The sequence below is a fragment of the Dermacentor variabilis genome, chromosome 3 (assembly GCF_050947875.1).
Source record: "Dermacentor variabilis isolate Ectoservices chromosome 3, ASM5094787v1, whole genome shotgun sequence".
Classification (NCBI taxonomy): Eukaryota; Metazoa; Arthropoda; class Arachnida; order Ixodida; family Ixodidae; genus Dermacentor; species Dermacentor variabilis.
The window spans coordinates 243816862-243837218 of NC_134570.1; the positions used below are offsets into that span (position 1 = coordinate 243816862).

The window sequence follows — 20357 nt, forward strand, 5'->3', positions numbered from 1 at the left end:
TGCCTAATAATTTTCAATCCATCGCGCGTTGCGCGGTCCTAAACGTCTTCCCAAGCTTCTTTGGTAACTTCCAAGTTTCGGCCCCATACGTTAGTAGCGGTAGAAAGAAATGGTTAGCCCTAAGCTCCCTGGTCATGACTTAGTAATGCCTGCCGTAAGCTCTCCAGCTAATTTTTTATGTCTGTTAACTTCCTTGATCAGAGGCCCCTGCGAGTAATTAACCTCAATAAACATATCTCTGTGCAGGTTCTAGAGGCTGACTGCCGACCATGACATTCGTTCTCTCGCCAGGCTGCGGAACATTACTTTTCTCTTCTGCATACTAACTCTCAATCAGACTCTTACACTTTCTTCGACAAGGTCCTCAAACGTTTGTTGCAAATAGTCTGCAGCGTTGCTGAGTATGCCAATGTCATCTACAAACCGTAAGTTGGTGAGCTATTTACCGTTAGCCCTCACTCCTAACCATTCCCAGTCTAACTGATTGCACACCTTTAAGTATTCAATAATAGCATTGTCGATATTTCGCCATTGAAGCCTTTTGCAGATATCTGGCTATGCAAAGTCTGCGCGTTAGTGTCATCCGTTCGATATCAACATTCGTGGGAAACTTCATTTTTGACCACTATTCGGAGCCAGTGGGCTGCTGCCTAGATGCCCCGATCTAATCATTCCAGCTACCTGATTCAAGCGCAGGTACACCCGCCGTGGTTGCTCAGTGGCTATGGTGTTGGGCTGCTGAGCACGAGGTCGCGGGATCGAATCCCGGCCACGGCGGCCGCATTTCGATGGGGGCGAAATGCGAAAACACCCGTGTGCTTAGATTTAGGTGCACGTTAAAGAACCCCAGGTGGTCGAAATTTCCGGATTCCTCCACTACGGCGTGCCTCATAATCAGAAAGTGGTTTTGGCACATCATCATCATCATCATCATCAGCCTGGTTACGCCCACTGCAGGGCAAAGGCCTCTCCCATACTTCTCCAACAACCCCGGTCATGTACTAACTGTGGCCATGCCGTCCCTGCAAACTTCTTAATCTCATCCGCCCACCCAACTTTCTGCCGCCCCCTGCTACGCTTCCCTTCCCTTGGGATCCAGTCCGTAACTCTTAATGCCCATCGGTTATCTTCCCTCCTCATTACATGTCCTGCCCATGCCCATTTCTTTTTCTTGATTTCAACTAAGATGTCATTAACTCGCGCTTGTTCCCTCACCCAATCTGCTCTTTTCTTATCCCTTAACGTTACACCTATCATTCTCCTTTCCATAGCTCGTTGTGTCGTCCTCAATTTGAGTAGAACCCTTTTCGTAAGCCTCCAGGTTTCTGCCCCGTAGGTGAGTACTGGTAAGACACAGCTATTATATACTTTTCTCTTGAGGGATAACGGCAACCTGCTGTTCATGATTTGGGAATGTCTGCCAAACGCACTCCAGCCCATTCTTATTCTGATTATTTCCGTCTCATCGTCCGGATCCGCCGTCACTACCTGCCCCATGTAGATGTATTCCCTTACGACTTCCAGTGCCTCGCTGCCTATTGTAAATTGCTGTTCTCTCCCGAGACTGTTAAGCATTACTTTCGTTTTCTGCATATTATTTTTAGACCCACTCTTCTGCTTTGCCTCTCCAGGTCAGTGAGCATGCATTGCAATTGGTCCCCTGAGTTACTAAGCAAGGCAATATCATCAGCGAATCGCAAGTTACTAAGGTATTCTCCATTAACTTTTATCCCCAATTCTTCCCAATCCAGGTCTCTGAATACCTCCTGTAAACACGCTGTGAATAGCATTGGAGATATCGTATCTCCCTGCCTGACGCCTTTCTTTATTGAGATTTTGTTGCTTGCTTTATGGAGGACTACGGTGGCTGTGGAGCCGCTATAGATATCTTCCAGTATTTTTACATATGGCTCATCTACACCCTGATTCCGTAATGCCTCCATGACTGCTGAGGTTTCGACTGAATCATACGCTTTCTCGTAATCAATGAAAGCTATGTATAAGGGTTGGTTATATTCTGCACATTTCTCTATCACTTGATTGATAGTGTGAATATGGTCTATTGTTGAGTAGCCTTTACGGAATCCTGCCTGGTCCTTTGGTTGACAGAAGTCTAGGGTGTTCCTGATTCTATTTGCAATTACCTTAGTAAATACTTTGTAGGCAACGGACAGTAAGCTGATCGGTCTATAATTTTTCAAGTCTTTGGCGTCCCCTTTCTTATAGATTAGGATTATGTTAGCGTTCTTCCAAGATTCCGGTACGCTCGAGGTCATGAGGCATTGCGTATACAGGGTGGCCAGTTTCTCTAGAACAATCTGTCCACCATCCTTCAACAAATCTGCTGTTACCTGATCCTCCCCAGCTGCCTTCCCCCTTTGCATATCTCCTAAGGCTTTCTTTACTTCTTCCGGCGTTACCTTCGGGATTTCGAATTCCTCTAGACTATTTTCTCTTCCATTATCGTCGTGGGTGCCACTGGTACTGTATAAATCTCTATAGAACTCCTCAGCCACTTGAACTATCTCATCCATATTAGTAATGATATTGCCGGCTTTGTCTCTTAACGCATACATCTGATTCTTGCCAATTCTTAGTTTCTTCTTCACTGTTTTTAGGCTTCCTCCGCTCCTGAGAGCAGGTTCAATTCTATCCATATTATACTTCCTTATGTCAGCTGTCTTGTTGATTAACTTCGAAAGTTCTGCCAGTTCTATTCTTGCTGTAGGGTTAGATGCTTTCATACATTGGCGTTTCTTGATCAGATCTTTCGTCTCCTGCGATAGTTTGCTGGTATCCTGCCTAACGGAGTTACCACCGACTTCCATTGCACACTCCTTAATGATGCCCACAAGATTGTCGTTCATTGCTTCAACACTAAGGTCCTCTTCCTGAGTTAAAGCTGAATACCTGTTCTGTAGCTTGATCTGGAATTCCTCTATTTTCCCTCTTACCGCTTACTCATTGATCGGCTTCTTATGTACCAGTTTCTTCCGTTCCCTCCTCAGGTCTAGGCTAGTTCGAGTTCTTACCATCCTGTGGTCACTGCAGCGCACCTTTCCGAGCACGTCCACATCTTGTATGATGCCAGGGTATGAGGTCTATTTCATTTCTAGTCTCGCCGTTCGGGCTCCTCCACGTCCACTTTCGGCTATCGCGCTTGCGGAAGAAGTTATTCATTATCCTCATATTATTCTGTTCCGCAAACTCTACTAATAACTCTCCCCTGCTATTCCTAGTGCCTATGCCATATTCCCCCACTGCCTTGTCTCCAGCCTGCTTCTTGCCTACCTTAGCATTAAAGTCGCCCATTAGTATAGTGTATTTAGTTTTCACTCTCCCCACCGCCGATTCCACGTCTTCATAGAAGCTTTCGACTTCCTGGTCATCATGACTGGATGTAGGGGCGTAGACCTGTACAATCTTCATTTTGTACCTCTTGTTAAGTTTCACAACAAGACGTGCCACCCTCTCGTTAATGCTATAGAATTCCTGTATGTTACCAGCTATATTCTTATTAATCAGGAATCCGACTCCTAGTTCTCTTCTATCCGCTAAGCCCCGGTAGCACAGGACGTGCCCGCTATTTAGCACTGTATATGCTTCTTTCGGCCTCCTAACTTCACTGAGCCCTATTATATCCCATTTACTGCCCTCTAATTCCTCCATTAGCACTGCTAGACTCGCCTCACTAGATAACGTTCTAGCGTGAAACGTTGCCAGGTTCATATTCCAATGGCGGCCTGTCCGGAGCCAGTGATTCTTAGCACCCTCTCCTGCGTCGCAGGTCTGACCGCCGCCGTGGTCAGTTGCTTCGCAGCTGCTGGGGACTGAGGGCCGAGGTTTGATTGTTGTGTTCATAGGAGGTTGTGGCCAATTACTGCACCAGGGTGGCCAATCCTGCTCTGGTGAGGGAGTGCGTTGCCGGTTCTGGTCACCGGGATCAGGCCACACTCCAGGCCTGTTTGTGCAATTTTATCAACACGCGGATTTTTTTTTAATCCGGTGGAAAATTGCCGGCACCGGGATACGAACCACGGACCTCTTGCACGCGAGGCGGGTGTTCTACCTCTACGCCACCGCTGCAATCCCCCTTTGGCACGTAAAACCCCAAATATTATTATTAAGCGCAGGTAGCGTGCGTTTCATGTATCGCCAATATCAACGCCTTAACTGGCAGTGTTCATTTATCATATACTGTAAGCTTGTTCACTTACTCCCTTATACTTAGGGTGTAAATTAGAAAGACTGGGGTGTTCCAAGAGTGTTTTCTTGTTGAACACGCTTTCCCGTTAAAAAAGGGTGTTTCAAGGGTGTTTACAAGGGTGAAAATATGAATACACCCGCATTACACCCATATAAGGGTGTGAAAATTTTAAGAGTGTATTACAGCTGGGGGGTTTCTTGCGCTGCACTGCAAAACGTGTGGTTGCGAACCTGTCTTAGAAGAATGCGTCATTCTTGGTCGCAGTGAGTAATGATAATGAGTGTGTTAGCTCACCCTCATTATCATTATCAAGAAATGAATTGGCGTATCTCCGACTGCAGCCACAGGCTGTATGAATGTGTTGCCACCTGGTTGCTATCGGTTTTCTTGCTTGGTTTTCTCTGTTGATGTCACATGGTTTGCGAATGTATAAGTAGTCTTCTGTCACGAAATAAACCTCAGTTGGAAGTTAGCGCTCACCCTGTTTTCCGCTCCCTTTGATTACCCCTACGTCTTTCCTTTTATGCTCGTCCTGAGCGGCGCTACTAGCCTTAAACAGTTATGACATACCAACTCGCCCACACTGCCACGCTTTTGTGCTACCGTGGTTGCCTTGGCGGGGGGTGTGTGCCTCCGCTCAACGCTTCGTAGTCTTAGCCTAGAGCCAATTGGGGCTAGAAATGCAATAGTCGTTGGTGGAAGCGGTCATTTTGCGGCACCGAGACGAAATGAGGGAGCGAAGAGTTGAGCCGTAGAAGTGTTCATTTGGCAGTAATTTTTCGCCCTCCGGATTATCCCACAACAAAATCCCGCCGTGGAACACTGTGGCCTGCAAATGCGTTGAACTTTAAAACGTGCTACTGTGTTGGAGGCATGTGTCTACGCTCAACGCTTCTCCGTCTGCGCCGGGAGCCAATTGGTATTACAAAATCTGTAGTAGTCGGTGGAAGCGGACATCATGCGGCAGCGAGAGGACAAGATGGAGCGCAGAATTGAGCGTGCATCTGCTTTTTCTCCCTCCGGATAAGCTCGGAACGGAATCCAGCCGTGAACTACTGTGGCCTGCGACAGCGTTGCATTTCGCAACGTGCTACCGTGGTTGCCTTGGCGGGGGACGTGTGCCTCAACTCATCGCTTCTCCGTCTGCGCCGGGAGCCAATTGAGACTACAGATGGCGTAGTTGTCGGTTGAAGCGGTCATTTGGCGCTATACAGACCGCAGGAGGGATCGAAGAATTGAGCGTGCATCAACTTTCTCGCCCTCCAGATAAGCCCGTAACGGAATCCAGCCGTGGACCACTGCGGCCTGCGACTGCGTTGAATTTCTCAACGTGATAAGTGGTTCCCTTGGCGGGGTGCGTGTGTTTCCGCTCAACGCTTCTCTGTCTGCGCGGGGAGCCAATTCAGACTACAAAAGCCATAGTCGTCGGTGGAAGCGGTAATTTTGCGGCAGCGAGACGACATGAGGCAGCGCACAAATGAGCGTGCGTGAAGTTTTTCACCCTCCAGATAAGCCCGGAAAGGAATCGAGCCGTGGACTACTGTGGCCTGCGACTGCGTTAAATTTCGTAACATGCTACCGTGGTTGCCTTGGCGGGGGGCACTTGCCTCCGCTGAACGCTTCTCAGTCTTCAACTGGAGCCAAATAGGACTACAAAAGCAGTATTCGTCTGTGAAAGCGGTCATTTGTCAGTATAAAGAAGACAGGGGGGAGCAAAGAATAGAGCGTACACCTGCTTTTTCGCCTGTGTCTCCGCTCAACGCTTCTCCGTCGGCGCGGTGAGTCACGTGAGACAACAAAAGCAATATCATCGGTGGAAGCGGTCATTTTGCGGCAGCGAGACGACATGAACCCGGAACGCAATACAGCCGAGGGCCACTGTGGCCTGCGACTGCGTTGAATTTCTCAATGTGCTACCGCTGTTGCCTCGTCGGGGGCGTGTGCCTCCGTTCAACGCTTCGCCGTCTTAGCCGATAGCCAATTGGGACTACAACAGCTCTAGTCGTCGGTGGAAGCGGTCATTTTGCGGGAGCGAGATGAAATGAGGGAGCGAAGAATTGAGAATGCATCTTGTAGTATAGTGTCGCCCCCTGTCAGATCTCTGTGTTATCGTACATGTATGTTTTATAGTTGTTTAGCGAGATTGCGCACCCCCCTTCTGTCATGTGACGAGCTTGGGCCAATCTGGCGGTGCCATCTGGCGTGTGAAGCCTTATTAGTAATAAACGGGCGCGGGTCGGCAGAGTCTTCGTTCCGGTTTTTCATCGGGAGGAGACAGCTCCGTGTCTCCTTCACTGCGCCGGCGCTAGCCGCGCGTTCGCCGGTCGGGCCCCCCCCCCGCTTGCCTGCCGCTGCCGACACAACATCTTTTGGCGGCGAGGATGGGATTCCCGCAGCGGTTCCGACCGAAGCCCCGGGAAACCAACGAGCTTCGTAAGTGAAGCGTCCTTTACGTGTCGGCACGGCCTGCAAACGCCGCCGACGCAGTTGGCGTCGCGAGGCTTCCGAGCCTAGGCCTTCTCGCCCCTTTTGTTCTTCCTTACCCATTCCTGCGGCGAGCTCCGGCTTGCCTCCTGCACGGTCTCCTGCACGCTACCTGACATGGCCTTTACGGCGAACCTTCCCGTTTTTCTTGAAGTGCCCGGCCCACCGTTAATTCCATGGTATCGCTGGAAAAAAATTTTTCAGGCCCACCTTGAAGCGGCCGGCGGTGGCGACTGGACGGACGCGCGACGAGCGTCCGCGCTCGTCAGCGCTCTCGGGCGTGAGGGACAACGGAAGTGCTTTGCAGACGAGGAGCAGGAAGCAGCAAGGCAGTTAACCAGCACAGCGTCAGCTTCAAGCGAAGCAGCAAGGCAGTCGACCGGCGCAGCGTCAACGTCAAGTGATGCGGTCCCGCCAGCGTCAGAGTTCCCGAGACTCTTGCAGCAGCTTGACCGGCGAACAGCCGGTCAAGCTGCTGCAAGAGTCTCGGGCTTGACCGGCTGTTCGCCGCGTCAACAAATGTCCTGGCGGAAAGGCACGAATTCACCAGTCGAAAGCAGTCCGAGGGAGAAGGATTCCTGGAATTCTTGACCGCATTGAAGGAGAAGGCGGTACAGTGCAACTTCGGCACAACCTATGACGAGCGCGTCCGAGACCAAATAATACATGGGGTAGCGAACGTCAGCGTTCGCGAAAAGTTGCTGGCTCATGGCGAAACCCTGTCCCTGGACAAGGCAGAAGAAATTGGACGCTCGTTAGAAGCCCTGCATCGAGCGAACCGCGCGTTCGACTCGGAGAAAATACAAAGAGTCGAGGCAGCTCAACTTGGCGCTCCGTCGGCGAGCCAAGATGGCCGACGTAGTCCGGGAGGCCATGACGATGGCCGACTTCTTTCGGGGAGCCGCCAAGATGGCCGACGTAGTCCGGGAGGCCATGAAGATGGCCGACTTCTTCCGAGGAGCCGCCAAGATGGCCGACGTCTTCAAAGAGGCCGCCCAGATGATCGACATTTTCCGCGAGGCTCCTCCGGAACCCGCAATGAAACACAGGATGCGAAAAAGGACCCTAATTACGACCGTAGTTCATGCGACCGGTGTGGCAGCACGAAGCATATTGCAACGTACAGGAATTGCCCCGCAAGGAACCGGCGGTGCAACGCCTGCCACACGTTGGGCCATTTTACATCAGTATGCCGAAAAACCCGTACTGTTCAGCACGTCTCTTCCGCAGAGACGCTGTCTTCAACTTCCGCAGGACAGCCGTCCGCGTCTGTCTTGACGGTGAGCACTTTGGACGCTAAAAGGGATTTACAAGTCCCGGTCGTGGTTAACGACGTCGCCATGCGGCTGCTCGTGGACACAGGAGCGTCTGTCTCATTGATGACGGCCGAGGATTTTGGAAAGCACTTTGGTCGACAGCACAGACTGTCAAAAACAGCATTGGACTTGAGGAATTTCTCCAAGCAACGCATCGACATTCAAGGCCTTTTCCAAGCCACTGTCCAGTTTCTTCAAAGGTCATGCTCAGTCACGTTCCATGTAACGTCTACAGGAACATCACTGCTGGGTCTTGACGCCATCCAGCGCTTGGGGATACAAATCGACGGTACGTCGCTGACATGCTGCCTGGCTACGCTTCTTCCAGTACAGAGCCCCACTGGTGTGCCTCCGGGGTGTGATCACCTCTTCAGTGGTGAGTTGGGACTCGTCAAAAACTTCTTGCACCGAATACATCGGCGGCAAGGTATGAAATCAGTATCTTCAAAGTTGCGCAGACTACCCCTGGCTCTCCGTGACCAGGTGACAAATGAACTGCGACGTCTCGAGGACTGCGACGTCATCGAGCGCATCGAGGCTTCTGAATGGGTGTCTCCACTCGTCGTGGTGCGCAAAAAGGATGGAGCCATCCGGCTCTGTGTTGATCTCCGGGAACCGAATAAGGCAATTGTCATTGATGGGTATCCTTTGCCGCACGTAGAAGAGTTATTGAAAATGTTTCATGGTGCCACATATTTTTCTAAGCTGGATCTAGCATCTGCTTACCACCAGCTGTTACTGGAAGAAGGTAGTAGAGATCTCACTACATTCATAACTCATGAAGGCTTATTCAGGTTCAAGCGTGTCTGTTTTGGCTTGGCATCCGCGCAAGCAGTGTTTCAGAAAATGATGTCACAAATCTTGCAGAATTGTAAGAATGTTGTCTGTTACCTTGATGACATTTTGGTATGGGGTCGGACGAAACCTGAGCATGATGCTAATTTAAGAGAAGTCTTGCTTTGCATTTCAAACAGTGGTATGAAACTGAATGAAAAATGTGTCTTCTCTGTGAGAGAACTGACTTTTCTGGGCCGTAAAATTTCAGCTTAAGGCATTTCGCCTACAGAAAGCAAGGTAAAAGCAATCCTGAATGCGCCTGCTCCTACAGATATTAATTCATTGCGATCCTTCGATTAGCTGGTTACTATGCCAAGTTCATTGATCATTATGCAGAACTTGTAGAACCGCTTCTCCTCATGCTCAGGCAAGGGCAAAATTTTGCTTGGTCTGATGATGCACAACGTAGCTTCAATCAGTTGAAAGCTCGTCTTACATGTTCCCCTGTCATTAAGATTTTCAACCCTGAATTGTCTGTGGTAGTCACGACTGATGCATCTGATGTTGGTGTTGGTGCTGTGTTACAGTAACCGTATGGTTCTAAGCTAGAAACTGTAGCTTTTGCATCTAGAACTTTGTCTGTAGCTGAACGAAAGTATTCTGTAGGAGAGCGTGAAGCGCTAGCATGTCTGTTCGCATGTGAAAAATGGCATGTTTACCTCTGGGGTAGACGGTTCACTCTTCGAACTGACCATCAAGCAGTAGTTGCATTACTGTCCGCTGGCGACTCAGGTCGTCGACCTCTTCGCATTTCAAGATGGTCAGCCAGGCTCCTGTATTACAACTTTCAGATTGAATATTGCAAAGGGTCAGAAAACCTAGTCGCTGATGCCTTGTCTAGACTTCCAGTAAAGGATTCGCAGAATGAAGTTCAGGAGGAAGAAATAGTATCCTTAGTCACATCAGTCGTTGACAAGGAAACAGTGCAACTTGCAACGAGTACAGATGAGACGCTTCAGAAGGTCAGTAAATGCCTAGCAGAAGGTTGGCCTTCTAAGAAAAACATAGACAATGCTTGAATAGCTTACTTTCATGTAAATGAAGAATTGTCCTTTGTAGACGGATTACTCATGCGTGGTGATCGTGTGGTAATACCCAGTGTCCTAATACCTACATTTCTACAGCTGGCACATGAAAATCATCAGGGCATAGTACGTACTAAGCAGCTTCTTCGTGAACGCTATTGATGGCCCCAGATGGATAGCACTGTTGAACAGTATGTAAAGCATTGTCATGTGTGTAAGCTGGCAGACAAGTCTGCAAAGCCTCATGTAGCTCCATTGCAACCAGTCGAATGGCCGAACGGGCCTTGGTAGAAATTGGGAATGGACATCATTGGCCCATTAAACACGTCCTACCCTAGGTATCTAGTCACCCTTGTTGATTACTACTCAAAGTGGCCAGAAGTACTTGGTACTAATTCCATCTCCACAGATGATGTCATTAAGCTTCTTGATTGGGCTTTCAGCCGTGAAGGGTTGCCAGACTCTATAGTTACAGACAATGGTCCACAGTTTGTCACAAAACAATTCCAAGATTACCTAAAGGAAAAAGGAATCGCTCATTTTTTCTCCTCCAACTATTATCCTCAGGGAAATGGTCAAATAGAAAGGTTCAACCGAGTCATTAAGGAACACCTGCAGGTAGCCAGGCTTGAAGGTCGAGATGCTTCGAAAAGCATTTCAGAATTCTTGGGTTCTTATAGGATTACACTACATGCTACAACGGGTCTCTCGCCAGCTTTCCTACTTCATGGTCGTCAACCTCCTTCAAAGATAGATATTAGCAACTTCAGGTTGCATAAGCACATAACGGTTGAGGACAGTTTTCTTCCACAAGTTCGCGAGAGAGTCTCGCAGAAACAGCGGCAAACTAAACAGTATGTAGACAAACGTAGAGGTGCTCAGGCAACTCGTATCAAGGTGGGAGACACCGTCAAAGTAAAACTTGCCAAGAAAGGATTTTTTAAGTACAATATGCCTCGTACAGTTAAGGCCCAGGTAGGACCATCCTCTTTTGTACTCAGTGATGGGAAGACTTGGAATGCGTCTAAGTTAACCACAATAGTAGATAATTCAAAACATAGTACATTGTCCACAACTGATAAAGATTTTTTGTACTCGTATTCAAACCTGGATAGTCATTGCGATGACTCGTCTGGCGTGACATCGTCCTTTCTAGGCATCACTTAAGTAGTGCATCTGACTGTATCGCTTCCGAGTCTACACAGTCAGCAATCGTTTCTCATTCCGTGGGGGAATCGGTAGCATCCCAGGACTTGTTGGGACTTCGCGAGGAGCTTCCTGGGCAACCCTCTCCAGCATTGAGCGACAACCACATTCAATTTTCCAACCAGGGGGAGGGAAATAGTAGTGGGACGACTGGGTCCTCAAAGTCGACCGAAACGCGTCGCAACCCCCAAAGTTCTTCTGAGGTACGCACGCGTCCTCATCGTGTCAAAAAACGGCCTCCGTGGCTTGACGATTATGTTTCTTGAATGTAGAGCGTTTTGCCGTCTTCGAAATGCCACGGCTAGGGGCCTCGCTGTGACATTTAGGAGGCAGTTCACATTTTTCGTTCACACAGGTAAAATGTGTTCCTTGTTGTGGTGCAGTGAGTTTTGTGCCGTGTTCCTTGTTGGACGTTGTTTGAGTGACTGCCTCTGTTTTGGTGCCCAAGACTGGTGCGCGTGCATGTGAACTTGGGCGGGGACGGATTGAATTTGTTGTGGACTTAAGTGCGTGCTTTGTGTGCGACTGGTGCGCGTGTGTGAACGTGGGGGGGAACGAACTGAAATTGCCTTTGGACTTAAGTGCGCGTCTTGTGTGCGCGTTTCACTGTATGCTTACTTTGTTTCCAGGGGGGGATGATGTAGTATAGTGTCGCCCCTGTCAGACAACAAATGCTGTACTCGTCGGTGGCATTTTGCGGCAGCGAAAGGACATGAGGCAGCGCACAATTTAGTGTGCGTCTACTTTTTCGCCCTCCAGATAAGACAGCTAAGGAATCAGGCCGTGGACCACTGTGGCCTGCGACTGGGTTAAATTTCGCAACTAGCTACCGTGGTTGCCTTGGCGGGAGGCATGTGCCTCCGCTCAACGCTTTTCCGTCTGCGACTGGAGTCAATTAGGACTACAAAAACCGTAGTCGTCGCTGGAAGCGGTCATTTGGCGGTGTAAACAAGACAGGGGGGAGCGAAATATAGAACGTGCAACTAATTTTTCTCCCTCCAGATGAGCCCAGAACGGAATCCAGCCGTGGACTACTGTGGCCTGTCAATGCGTTGAACTTCGAAACGTGCTACCGTGTTGGGGGCATGTGTTCACGCTCAACGCTTCTCCGTCTGCACCGGGAGCCAATTGGGACTACAAAAGCCGTAGTAGTCGGTGGAAGCGAACATTATGCAGAAGCGAGAGGACATGACGAAGCGCAGAATTCTGGGTGAGTCTGCTTTTACTCCCTCCCGAAAAGCCCGGAACGGAATCCAGCCATGGACCACTGTGGCCTGCGAATATGTTGAACTGCGCAATGTGCTACCGTGTTGCCTTGGCTGGGGGCGTGTCTCCGCTCAACGCTTCTCCGTGTGGGCCGGGAGCCATTTGAGACTACAAAAGCCGTAGTCGTCGGTGGAAGCAGTGATATTGTGGCAGCGAGAAGACATAGGGAGCGCATATTTGGGCGTGCGTTTATTTTTCGCCCTCCAGATAAGCGCGGATCAAAATCCAGCCGTGGATTACTGTGGCCTGCGACTGCGTTGCATTTCGCAACGAGCTACCGTGGTTGCCTTAGCGGGGGACGTGTGCCTCCACTCAATGCTTCTCATTCTTAGCCGAGAGCCAAATAGGACTACAAAAGCCATAGTCATCGGTGGAAGTGGTAATTTTGCGGCACCGAAACGACACGAGCGAGTGCATAATTGAGCGTGCGCCTACTTTTCCCCCCTCAAGATAAGCCCGGAACGGAATGCTGCCGTTGACCAATGTGCCCTGCAAATGCCTTGAACTTCGCAACGTGCTACCGTGTTGCCTTGGCGGGAGGCATGTGTGTACGCTTACCGCTTCTCCGTCTGCGCCGGGTGCCAATTGTGAATACAAAAGCTGTTGTCGTCGCTGGAAGCGGATATTATGCGGCAGCGAGAGGACACGAGGGAGCGCAGAATTGAGCGTGCGTCTACTTTTTCGCCCTCAAGATAAGCCCGGAACGGAATGCTGCCGTGGACCGCTCTGGCCTGCGACTGCATTGAATTTCTCAATGTGCTACCGTAGTTGCCTCCTCGGGGGGCGTCTTCCTCCGCTCAACGCTTCTCCGTCTTAGCCGAGAGCCAATTGGGACTACAAAAGCTGTAGTCGTCGGTGGAAGTGGTCACTTTGCGGGAGCGAGACGAAATGAGGGAGCGAAGAATTGAGCATGCATCTACTTTTTCGCCCTCCAGATAAGCCCAGAACGGAATCCAGCCTTGGACCACTGTTGTTTGTTTGTTTATATATAGTGTCATTCCAAGGATGGACCATTACAGGAGTCGATAGAAATACAACAAAAAATATACAAAATATCGGTACATGTAGAACAAAGAAAAATACAATAGCATTATCTGTAAAAAGTGACATGCAGTGACCAAAGACAAAACACTCGCAATATGCGCATCAGAAACAAATGCTATACTGCAGTCATATCCGGAAAAATGAGATTCTCCAAACCAGCAGTAAAAGCACTGACAGAGGAACATGTGTCAAGTAGATTCGGCAATTCATTCCATTCTCTGATCGCCCTAGGTAAGAAACTCTACTTGAATATATCATTCCGTGTAACTGGCGGGTGTATGCATAAACTGTGCTTGTGTCTGGAGCGTTGATCTGGTGAAATTGCGCAGAAATCAGTGACATTAAGTTTAACCTGGTTATGAATAATTAGGTATAAAAATCTCAGTCGGTCAAACTTAGTCCTTAGTTCTAAAGCGGAGAGGTTTGCACGTATGCATAGTTTAGTAGGTGAGTGCACACGCTGATACTTATTAAATATAAATCTGGAGGCGAGTCGTTGAACTCTGTCCAATTTAGGACGGTTGGTTACTGTGTGTGGATCCCATACAATGTTAGCGTATTCTATAATTGACCTTACTAATACCTTATATGCCAAGCTTTTCATTTCAGGTGTTGCGCTGTAGAGCCTGATTGATATGCGCATTCCATCTCAAATCTTGAGTAAATATTAGTCTTAGATATTTATATTCTGTTACACTTTAGTTCAATGTACACCTTTTAGTTCCTGTGGACCTATGCTGTATTTGTACCGCAAAGTCACCTTGTTTCTTGTGATAGTCATACAAACTGATTTTACTGGGTTCAGTGACATTTGCCATTCATTACACCATTTTAATATTCTTTGTAAATCGTTGTTAACTTCTAACTGGTCATTTAAAGATTCGATCCTGTTGTAAATGACGCAGTCGTCTGCAAACAACCTTAATGGAACAGTTATATCAGAAGGCAAGACACTGGCGGCAGCAGCGCCAAGGAACGCGCATTTTTTTAAGACGCTTCTCTGATGATTACAGGCAGCCCGAAGCTTCTGATTGCCATTTTCGTCTACATCAACGTGCGTTGGTCGCTGGGAAGCGGAATTTTTTCGTCGTGCATCGCTACCACCAGCGGACACGCCCCCAGTCGGACCAAGCTATAAAGGACACACTGCAGCCTGCAACTGTAACACTGGCGGCAGCAGCGGAAAGGAACGCGCATTTTTTAAAGACGCTTCTCTGATGATTACAGGCAGCCCGAAACTTCTGATTGCCATTTTCGTCTACATCAACGTACGTTGGTCGCTGGGAAGCGGAATTTTTTTGTCGTGCATCGCTACCACCAGCGGACACGCCCCCAGTCGGACCAAGCTATAAAGGACACACTGCAGCCTGCAACTGTCACACTGGCGGCAGCAGCAGCAAGGAACGCGCATTTTTTAAGACGCTTCTCTGATGATTACAGGCAGCCCGGAGCTTCTGATTGCCATTTTCGTCTACATCAACGTGCGTTGGTCGCTGGGAAGCGGAATTTTTTCCTCGTGCATCGCTACCACCAGCGGACACGCCCCCAGTCGGACCAAGCTATAAAGGACACACTGCAGCCTGCAACTGTCACACTGGCGGCAGCAGCGGCAAGGAACGCGCATTTTTTTAAGACGCTTCTCTGATGATTACAGGCAGCCCGGAGCTTCTGATTGCCATTTTCGTCTACATCAACGTGCGTTGGTCGCTGGGAAGCGGAATTTTTTCCTCGTGCATCGCTACCACCAGCGGACACGCCCCCAGTCGGACCAAGCTATAAAGGACACACTGCAGCCTGCAACTGTCACACTGGCGGCAGCAGCGGCAAGGAACGCGCATTTTTTTAAGACGCTTCTCTGATGATTACAGGCAGCCCGGAGCTTCTGATTGCCATTTTCGTCTACATCAACGTGCGTTGGTCGCTGGGAAGCGGAATTTTTTCCTCGTGCATCGCTACCACCAGCGGACACGCCCCCAGTCGGACCCAGCTATAAAGGACACACTGCAGCCTGCAACTGTCACACTGGCGGCAGCAGTGGCAAGGAACGCGCATTTTCTTAAGACGCTTCTCTGATGATTACAGGTTAGTTACTAATTTGTTTTATTATATTCTCCTGCACATTGTTACTGCTGCTGCTGCCGGCGCCGTCGCCAAAGGTGCGGTCATGCCATTAGAAAAACATTGTTCGCTGTGTGGTGTGCAATTCAATGAATCAGATTTCAAAATAGATTGTAGTGGCTGTGGACATACTTATCACACGGGAAAGTGTGCAGAGATTTCTGACGCTACAATTAAAGCTAAGGGGGAGCAGTACCGTAGTGCATGGCGCTGTACAACTTGCAGACGTTCAAAGGGTCGTGCCCCGCCACCCGACAAAACTGATGACTCAGATGCGCAGGATGTTCGAACTATGTTGGTATCCATAAACGAAAAACTGGAATACCTACTGCCCCTAATACAGACGGTTGAAAGTGTTGAAGACACGGTCCAGTTCATGAGTGAACAATACGACGAGCTCTTAACGAGAATAGAAAAGAATGAACGTGAAGTAAAGGAACTAAAGCATAGAATAGAAAGGGTTGAGGCCAAAGACAGTGAAATGATGCAGCTGAAAACGGAAGTGGTTGATTTGGAATGGAGAAGTAGAAAGCTTAACCTTGAATTTCATGGAATTAGGCAGGTGCACAATGAAAACTTGCTTGTTGAAATAAATAAGCTGACTGTGTTAAACAACTTGCCGCAGCTTCTGGAAAATGATATAGTGGCCACCCATCGCCTGCCTTCAAAGGCAGATAAGGCACCCGGTATAATCTGTCGTTTTGCCAATCAGGCTATCAGGGATAAATGGTGGCAAAGCAGGAAAAAACTGTCCAGTGAAAATAACAGTTTTTTTTGTCGGAGAACTTAACTAAAAGGACACGTGCCTTGTTCGAAACTAAGCTCTGGGCCAAAACTAACAACTACAAGTATGTGTGGCACAACAACAACAAAGTTCTCGTGCGGAAAACAGACGGGGCAAACGCGGTAGTCATTTCTAATTCTAGCGACCGCGAAAAACTTAGTAAGACAAGCAGCTGAACTGAAACACTGCTATGGCAAATGTACCCAGTACGCCTTATGTATTACCGCACACTTTTACTAGTCATTTAGAGCCAACATTTTGCAAGTCTTTCAAATGTTTTCACCTAAACATCCGATCTTTTGCTAACAAGGAAAATGACCTAAAACTTTTCATTGAACAAACGAAAGAATCATTTGACGTTATAATGCTGACGGAAACATGGTGTACTGATGACGAGAACATTTTCCGGCTTCCATTATATAATACTTTCTATCTGAATCGACCAACCGGTCGTGGGTGTGGGGTGTGCATTTTAACTAGAAAACCATTACAGTGTGAAATATTGAATGAGTTTTCGATGGTAACTCAGGATTATGAGTTATTGACTGTAAAACTTCATAAAACAGTGTTATCTGTTTGTTATCGCACTCCAAGTGGTTCTGTTACACATTTTCTTGAATACTTTGATACTTTTCTTGCGTTCATTAATGACATGAAATTAGACATAATTTTTGGTGCGGACATCAACATTAACATGATGAAAAATGATCCACTAGAACTCAGGCTTAAAACACTATTAAAATGCAATGCATGCTGGAATGCTATAACATTGCCTACCAGAGTGACCACGAATATGTCCTCTCTACTCGACGTATTTATTACAAATATAAATCCGCATTCAGTTAAAGCTGGCGTATCCGTGTCGGATTTGAGCGACCATATGCCAATATTTCTATGTTGCAAGAGTCATCTACAGAATAAGGAATCACAGTCGACTTACCTTATTCAACCAATAACTGAACAACATCTTTTTATGTTTCGTGCCAATATCCTGCAAACAACCTGGAATACTGTATTTGAATCTAAAGATGCAAATGATGCTTATGAATCTTTTTTTAGCCTCTTCAAATCAATATACGACGCTTGTTTTCCGTTGAAGTGCGTAAAACAGAAAAATAAAATACGTAAGCCATGGATTACCCCTGAGCAATCTGTTCGAATACGCAAGAAGAATGCTTTATATGCTGAATTCATAAACACCAAAGATCTAAAACTTTTCTGCCGTTTTAAGAAAATTCGGAATCGTCTAGATAAAGACATAAAAAAGGCCAGGCGCGAGCATTATTTCAATGCCTTTAGTTCTTCGAATTCATCTTCGCATGTTACGTGGAAAAACCTGCAATCTCTGCTAAATTACAACGTTCCTGCTGAACAGATGCATAGTTTGAAAATAAATGGTACCGAGGTAAAACAGAAAGCACTTGCAGATGCTTTTAACAAACATTTTGTTAACATTGGAGCACACTGCGCACCGATCAATGATCTTGAATACATTTCTCAAAATTCTAGTTCGATATTTCTTTATCCAGTACACGAGGGGGAAATAACTACTACAATTCTCAGCCTAAAAAACAGTAATGCCAGGGATATTGACGGCCTTCAAATTAAACCTATAAAATACGTTGCTGATCTTATATCTCCGTGCATTACTTATGTCTTTAACCTCTGTTTAAACGAAGGTACCTTTCCTCATAGGATGCAGATAGCGCGCGTCGTTGCACTTTTTAAGAAAGGTGATAAAAACAGTTTGGGAAATTACCGGCCATTATCAATACTTCCTGTGTTTTCAAAGGTTTTCCAAAAAGTTATATTAAGGCGGCTAACTGAATTTGAGCGAAAACATAATCTGCTAACTGACAGTCAGTATGGTTTCCGTAAGGGGATGGGCACTCAACTCGCTTTGTTAGCAGAAAAAGAACACCTACTACAGCATTTGGAGGAAGGCAAACTTGTTCTGGGCATCTTCATTGACCTATCAAAGGCATTTGATTACATTAACCACAATCTTCTAATTCGAAAACTTGAACGCTATGGTTTTCGTGGCAATGTCGCTTCTCTTATACGTTATCTAGAATACTGTCAACAAATAGTTGTCATAAATGACTATCACTCAGATCCACTACGTATCTCCTCAGGCGTCCCACAGGGTAGCATTCTAGGGCCTTTTTTATTTAATATGTATGTGAATGACATTGTTAAAATTAATGAAAGTGTGAAATTTATTATGTACGCTGACGACACGAGCATATTGATAGGCGGTAACGATATTGACGACCTTGTCGACGACGCTAATTTCACGTTAGCGAAATTAGATGAATGGACACGTAAGAATAGCCTCCTGATAAATGAGAATAAAACGAAAGCTGTAATATTTCGAGCTAAAAACAAACATATATCAATCAGCAAACTTATATCAATAAATGCAACACCTATTGAGATTACTTCCAGTATGAAAACATTAGGTGTCACTTTTCATGAACATATGTCATGGGATGCTCATGTGGATAACGTAGCAAACAAACTTGCGCAAGTAATAGGTTTAACATACAGAATTCGCCATATACTTCCGCCGCAAACTATGATGTTAATCTATAATTCATTGTTTTCCAGCACAATAAACTACTGCCATCTAATATGGTCTGACACAACACAGGGAAACTTAAACAGGCTTCCTAGGTTGCAGAAAAAAGTTCCTTAGAATTGTTGAGGGCTTGCCCTATCACTCGCACACACAGCATCTTTTTGACAAGTACAACGTAATCCCAGTTCCCAAATTCTTAGGCAAATCTTAGGCAACATCTTAGGCAAATCAATTAAAAACGAAAAAATATATAATAGCTCATATTTACAACGTTTAGCTAACCTACAGGAAAACACTTCTGCCCGCCTGACACGTAACACTATGCCCTGGAAAGTGAGAACTTATAAAACAACGTATGGTCTAAAGACACTACAGAACAAATTACCCAGGTTGCTTAATAGATTAAATAATGAACACGTTAAACTTGAAGATATAACATTCAAAGAACTTCGACAGCATTTTAACAAATTCCAGGCAGTTACTTTCTTTTTTTTCTTAACTTTTCGTTTCTGCGAACCAAGTTTTTTCTTTGCTCTGTTATCCCTAACAGTGTACATGGCGAGGGAATGGTTTCGTTTTCCCTATTTTAATTCACAATGTGTGCTTTATCTGTTTTTTTTACCGTCATTTTGTATGTATTACTGCTATTTCTTGCGGATAAGTGAAAGTGCATTTATGTTATTTCTTTTGTGACTACTCCGTCGTTGACTGTTGTTTTAGTGTATGAGTGAGCTTGCAATTTGTATTTCTATTTTGCCTTATTTTTTTGTGTACGTTGCATTGTGCGCTCGGAATGTATAATTTCAAATGTGACCATGTATTATATGCCTTTTTGTCGTTATGTAACTGCCCCGTGTATGGGGGGCCTACGGCTCTGTCAAGCTGTCATTCATGACAGCTTTTACTGCAGGTCTCCCGTGTCGTGTACTTTTACGGGACACAAATAAAGACATTATTATTATTATTATTATTATTATTATTATTATTATTATTATTATTATTATTATTATTATTATTATTATAAATATAAGAAATAAGAGGGGACCCAGGACACTGCCTTGGGGTACTCCAGACAAAACTGGTTTGGGCATGGATTTAATTTTATTTATTTCAACATACTGCTCACGAGACCGAAGGTAGGATTTAAGCCACTTAGTAATGTGTGGATTCCTAAATATTTCATTCGTTTTTAAGAGGAGTTTAGGATGCGATACTTTGTCGAACGCTTTGGCGAAGTCTAAAAAAATTAGGTCGACCTGTCCTCGGCAATTTAAAGTTTGTGAAAGATCGTGAACTGTTTGAACAAGCTGCGTTATTGTAGACAACTTCTTGCGAAAACCATGTTGTGCTGGTGATAATAACTTGTAAGCTTCCAGGTAATTTGACAGATGTTTGCAAACTATATGCTCAAGTAGTTTGGAGCAGGTACTCGTAAGAGAAATAGGCCTGTAGTTTCCTAACTCAGATGTGCTCCCACTTTTGTGAACTG

At 46.5% G+C, this 20357-nt stretch overlaps 1 protein-coding gene and 1 pseudogene across 1 annotated transcript in view; both read left to right on the plus strand.

Moving 5' to 3' along the window:
* Positions 1–6480: 6480 nt before the first annotated feature.
* LOC142574450 (uncharacterized) overlaps positions 6481–20357 on the plus strand; it is a 43645-nt gene continuing 29768 nt past the window's right edge. The window contains exon 1 of the mRNA XM_075683522.1: positions 6481–6640. Within this exon, the coding sequence (XP_075539637.1) occupies positions 6589–6640 (52 nt within the window). The 5' untranslated portion in view covers positions 6481–6588. The remainder of the gene's footprint in view (positions 6641–20357) is intronic.
* Positions 15546–19802, plus strand: LOC142576767 (uncharacterized; annotated as a pseudogene).